This window comes from Scyliorhinus canicula, chromosome 10, assembly GCF_902713615.1.
Source record: "Scyliorhinus canicula chromosome 10, sScyCan1.1, whole genome shotgun sequence".
NCBI lineage: Eukaryota > Metazoa > Chordata > Chondrichthyes > Carcharhiniformes > Scyliorhinidae > Scyliorhinus > Scyliorhinus canicula.
In genome coordinates, this window is record NC_052155.1 from 93835805 (window position 1) to 93841804 (window position 6000).

The following is a 6000-nucleotide window of genomic DNA, read 5'->3' on the forward strand; positions in this document are numbered from 1 at the left end:
CAAACACCCCCCCCATGCCCGCAAGCACAAAACGATGCACGCAACCCCCCCGATGCCCGCAACCCCCCCGCCATGGGGCCGCAACCCCCCCCCGACTGCCGCAGAACCCCCCCCCCGAAGTATGCCGCAACCCCCCCCCGATGCCGCAACCCCCTGTGCCGCAACCCCCCCCGATGCCGCAACCCCCCCCCCGATGCCGCACACCCCCCCCGATGCCGCAACCCCCCCGATGCCGCAACCCCCCCAGATGCCGCAACCCCCCCGATGCCGCAACCCCCCCGATGCCGCAACCCCCCCGATGCCGCAACCCCCCCCGATGCCACAACCCCCCCCCCGATGCCGCAACCCCCCCCGATGCCGCAACCCCCCCCGATGCCGCAACCCCCCCCGATGCCGCAACCCCCCCCGATGCCGCAACCCCCCCCCCCGATGCCGCAACCCACCCACCCCCCCCGACACTGAACGGCGTCAACCATCATCAATGGTTGACGCCGTTTTAAAGCAACTGTGAGTTTCGCCGACGTGACCCGTGGCCACGTCGGCGGGACTTCGGCCCATCCGGGCCGGAGATTTGTGGAAACAAAAATATAATGACATCCCGCCGGCGCCAGCTGTTTTCAGAGGCTTCCGGCGGGATTTGCACAGCGCCGGTTTTTCGCCGGTCAGAGAATTAAAAACCCTGCGAGAGCGGGATTAACGCCGCTGCCGGCCGATTCTCCGACCCTGCGTGGGGTCGGAGAATTTCACCCCATATACGGGTATTATTTACTGGGTTTCAGGTAGTTGAATATAACTTTGTTCCATTCTAAATCACAGCCCATAACAAAACTAGCTACATTCTAATAAGTAAGATGCAGTGGACAAGATTCAACGAACACGTTGCTCTCAGGGTGGATCTGGGCACAACGGGTGAATCCTGCAAGAACTCCAAATGGGCACTGGGCGCCTGGCCAATTGCGAGTCACCTGACTCGCTCCATGCCGCCCGGTATAATTTGGATCTCGCCCTTGCTGGGCAAAATCCAGATCTGTGTATTGTAATGGCACATTTAAATATCCAGGCGCCGCTTTCACCCAGCATCTGGGAGTCAACAGCCACAGCTGCAAGACCTCAACAGGGCGCCGTTTAGCACTGGTTTCCACATACGTGGACCAGTCGTGATGGCACCTTGGCAGGCCAATAGAACAGGGCAGTACCCTGGCACTTCCCCTGGCACCTGAGTACCTTAGCACTGCCAGTCTGGCACCCTGGCAGTGCCAACCTGGCAGTGCCTGCAAACAAGACTGGCAGTGCCAAGGTGCCTGTGTGACCGGGGGGGCCTTGCCGCTTCGGAGGTGCGTGAGAAGGCATTCCAGGATACTCAAGAAGGTTGAGAGGATAAAGAGGGGGTTCATAAAGAGGAGAGACCTGAAGGGGGGATGGTTCAGAGATCGGGGCTGCTGGTCAAAATGGTGCATCAATCCGCAAGGAGCCATTCCTGCTGACCAGCTGAGAGCTTGCTAGCAGGAAATCAGAAAAATGTGGCCTCGGTGTGGAGAAATTCCCCAATACCCCAAAAAAAACGGAAAATGCCGGTGAATAACAAGGTGAATCTTGACACTACAGCCACTGAGAAACACCCTGTCAAACATGCCAGAGGCTGCACTTTCCGCTGAATCGTGCCAACATTTAGGTTGTTTCGAGATTTGTCATATCCATGGTGTTACCTGAAACCGACACAGTCTTCTTGCATTAAAGTGAAAACTGTTGCAAGATTAAAAATAAAAGAATCAGTACAAAAGCTGGATGATTGGTTCCTTTTGTGCATAATTAGTAGAAAAGTGTTCTTGAGGTCAGGATTAAGAGTTGAGTTTTAAGAATCTCTGATTGTAAGCAATGCACCTTTTTCATATATTCCCAAAATTCAGTTCAATTAAAGTATACATAATTCGTACTTTGACTGATCACCCATCTAATCGGATAAAAAAGGAAATCATAGGGACGACCACTCACCTAAGAACACTGAAGGGGAATTATTCTTAATGAAGCTGCGCATGGTCATTAAGAAAAGCAACAAGGAAATTAATACCTCTAAAATTGAAGAAATAACTTTTATAGATAGATATATTCAAAAATGAAGACCAGATCAAAAACATACGAAATAATAAACATATATCCAAGCCATAAAGGGAGAATGATAAAAAGTCAGTTGAAGAATTTTGGCATGTCGAAGATGAGAAATCTACATTTCTTATATTTTGTGTCACATAGTTAATGATAGCAATATCTCAGGATGCAGGAAGAATTATTTTTGATTGTGCAAGGGACTGGTGCCAGTATAGCTCTAAAATCTTCACATCCTACAAATGGGAAATGGAGGACAGCAATCCACACTGCATGTACTACTTCAGGCTATGCTGGTAAGGTGTTCACTTCATGTTCTTTTCTGAACCAGGTATGTCTTCATAGCTTGTCTATTCTTCCTAAACGTTACCCCACATGATGCCATAAAAGACCAATTTCATCCAAGTCCTTGAGATTTGTGAAGTTTATAGTTAAGTCCAGGAATGTGATGTCACTGAGGGTACATCAATTTTCTGCATTGTTAGAGTTAGTCTACAATTGTGGGCAGGTTTCGGCATTCTCTGTACTGGTCTCAGTTTCCCTATCTTGTATATACTGTGCACCTATTATTGGGTAATATAAATATTCAAAGTAGGTTGCAACCTAAACTCCATGGGATGTTGATATTTTCTCGGATTTGCAAGTGTCTTACTGGTAATTACACAAAGTTTAAGTATAGCTGCTCTGCTCAAACAAACTATCATGGGCAGCTCAGAGAGAAAGTGAGCTCGCTTGTGGATGGCATCAGAAAAACTGAATACATTTATTTGGTAAGTGCAAAGTTCTGAACTTTCCCAGAAGAAATTCTGTGGATTGATTTTTGTATTGCATCTATCAAAACAGAAAATAAAACATTTAGTTCCTGGACTAGTGTTGTTTCCTTGTTTATTTTGTGGGAGAGGAGTTTCCAAATGAACACCCAAGAACAAGTAATTTAGTTGGAATGGATAAGGGTTCTATTCCAAGCAGTGAGAAAAAATTCTAACTGTCTCAGCCTTTCTAATGCAGTTACAAATAAGTCAGAATTCTTCAATGACAATGCCTGGACAATTCATCTTATAAATTTAATGTTTTTAAATGTTCATACCGCAGATACTGTAAAAGTTATTTTAAAGCTGGGTGGCACCATGGCGCAGTGGTAAGCACTGCTGACTCACAGCGCCAAGGACCCACGTTCAATCCCGGGTCAATGTCTGTGTAGAGTGTACACATTCGCCCCGTGTCTGCATGGGTCTCACCACCACAACCCAAAGATGTGCATGGATTGGCCATGCTAAGTTGCCCCTTAATTGGAATAAAATATTTTTAAAGAATTATTTTAAAGCTATATTTAATGGTTTGTGGCTCTACACCTAGCTCCGTTAAAACATATATGTGTATGCCCAGGAATTTGAAATGGAATCATAGAGCAGCAAAGATATGGACAAACCACTTGTGCATTTTGTAGAGGCCTTAATCATTTACATCTTGAAGCAACAAGAAATCAGAAATAGAACACAAAAGAATCCGAGAGCCAACATTTTATTATTGTTCAGATACTGCTGCAAAACATAATGGTAAATGGGCGGGGGGGTAGAACTGATCCTCAGATGTTTACAAAATCCTACTGTTCCTGAGTTTTGACTGCCATCAAAAGGCTTATTGTATACTCTTCCCCATTTTCCTCAATTACATATATTGGATCACAGTCCTCAGTGCACTGTTTATAAATCCTTCCATACTATCTGTATAATCTCCTACAGTCATCTAAGCCCCCCCAAACTTAGTATAATCATGACAGAACCACCTGCGCACCCACCCAACCCCCAACCTTTGCTCCATCGCCCCGCCACTGGTGAGTTTTCACCCATCCCAGTCTTGTTGGAAATCCCTCTGTAAATCTCTTCACTTCAGTTCTTTGTCTTCATCTCTGTCACGCATCAAATCTTTTTCCTGGTTTAGCAACTAATTGGAGCACAATTTTTTTTATATATTATGAAAAAAATAAATGCCAATCGTTGGGGTCACATATGCACGCCTTTATTGCTAGAAGGAAGATTCCCAAGCTTTAATAGGTCTAATTTGTTGAACAAATATCTTTGCTCCAATAAGAGCAAAGGTCCAGGCATTTGAGATATTTATTTCATCCTGTGGAAGGTGCCAGAGGTTGATCAAGAGGTAGGAACCTAAAGTAAATGTTTTCCACAGTCTACACAAAACTGATCACATGGATCTGCCCTGAAACAAACTTTTAATCAGGCCTATCTATGATTTCTATCACATAGTCAATAGTCAGTATACAGATCCAAACAAAGGCAGAGTTTTGTAAGTCCATTATGTCACACTCCTCAGAAATCTTCAGGAAAATGTTTTTGCGGAAAAGGAAGTATATTCTGTAATATTTCAACAGTTAATATGGATACCACATTATTCTCTGAAATAGCTAATTCTTATTTTGTATTGTTCTCAACATAGGTTAGCCTTGATTCCAGAGTGCGTGAGGTCATCAACAGAAACATGCTTGAACCTACCCCTCACACATTTGATGATGCACAGCTTCAGATTTACACATTAATGCACAGAGACTCTTACCCGAGATTCATGAACTCTGCAGTCTACAAAATGCTGCTTCAATCCTTAACTGATACATCATCAGAACCTTAAGACTTTTCGGCTATGTTTCTGAAACTAAAAATTGGAAATGTCTGTGGGCTGTTCACAGGGACATTGGAGCTACACAATCCTCACAAGAAAGTAATACTCAGGCATATTTTACTAAGGATTTTAATGTCTATCTGCAGAGGGTTCTGAACACAGGCCAAAACACAGCTTCAGATCAACACAGCAAGATTTCTCCAAAGGATGACTGATGAAATGTTAATCGTTTTAAAGCCTGTAGTTGTATTTTTTACATAAAATAGTAATAAGATGTACTCGAAGACAAGAGTTTGATAGCGGAAGTGCCTTGATATTCCTCTAGTGACATCCTCACATGAGCTACATATGCTACGATAAAGTTTAAAATTCTTCTACCATTCCGTACAATGATAATGATGCCATCACCACAATCAGCATTATTTTGGGCGGTACTTCCACTTGTCTTGGAGTATATATACTTGATATATGTAAACATAGTGCTGATGGAAACAAAATGGATCAACTTCAAGTATCTAAGCCAATGGTTTGGAAAAATACTGCCTATAAAACATATTCTGTTGTAAAACTTCTATTATTTTAATATCAGAGTTTTGCTTAAAATGCAATTTTTTTAGTTACAATTTGTGAATGTTTATAAAAGTTAATTTTAAAGAATTTATCACTGGTTTATTTTGCAAATGGAAAACGGACAAAGTGTGGGCATTTCAACTCTTTTAAAAAAAAAATAAAGCACAATCATTTTAATTGATAGTTGTAAGTGATTTGTCTTTTGTACACAATATTGTTCAAAAATTAAGTACTGTACATGGTACAGATATTCTACACCTTGGGACTGCTTGGGAGAAAATTTGATATTAGTCTTCTTGCTCTGCTAGAATACAAAAAGCGATCTCAATGCGTATTGAAAAAAATCTTAAGGACACGCATCACCTCCGCATTCCCTTTCAGTTTCAGTAAGCTGTGAGGTGCCAAATGTGAGGACGCAATAAGGAAAAATGCAGTTAATGCTTTCATAACACCCACTTATTTTTAAATCAATTGCTTTTACCCTTTGAACAATGAGCTTCTTGTGATTTGCAGTTTTGAATATGATTTCTTAAAATCATGTGACATACTGTCATTCTGGCATATTAAAGGTCAAAAATAAAATATATTACTCTTCAAGGTAAAATAAGTGACAAGTTTCATTTCACACATACACAGTTTGTATATTGACATCAGGGAGAAAACCCAATTAAAAAGATAAATTGCAACTAAAAG

The 6000-nt window shown here is 42.5% G+C and overlaps 1 protein-coding gene across 6 annotated transcripts in view; it reads left to right on the forward strand.

Annotated features, from left to right (window-relative positions):
• The window catches only part of rgs20 (regulator of G protein signaling 20), a 287058-nt gene extending 281574 nt beyond the window's left edge, over window positions 1-5484 (forward strand). For all 6 annotated transcript variants that reach the window (XM_038809359.1, XM_038809356.1, XM_038809357.1 and 3 more), the window contains one exon: window positions 4558-5484. In XM_038809359.1, coding sequence (XP_038665287.1) covers window positions 4558-4746 — 189 coding nt within the window. In that variant the 3' untranslated portion in view covers window positions 4747-5484. The remainder of the gene's footprint in view (window positions 1-4557) is intronic.
• The last annotated feature ends 516 nt before the right edge of the window (window positions 5485-6000 follow it).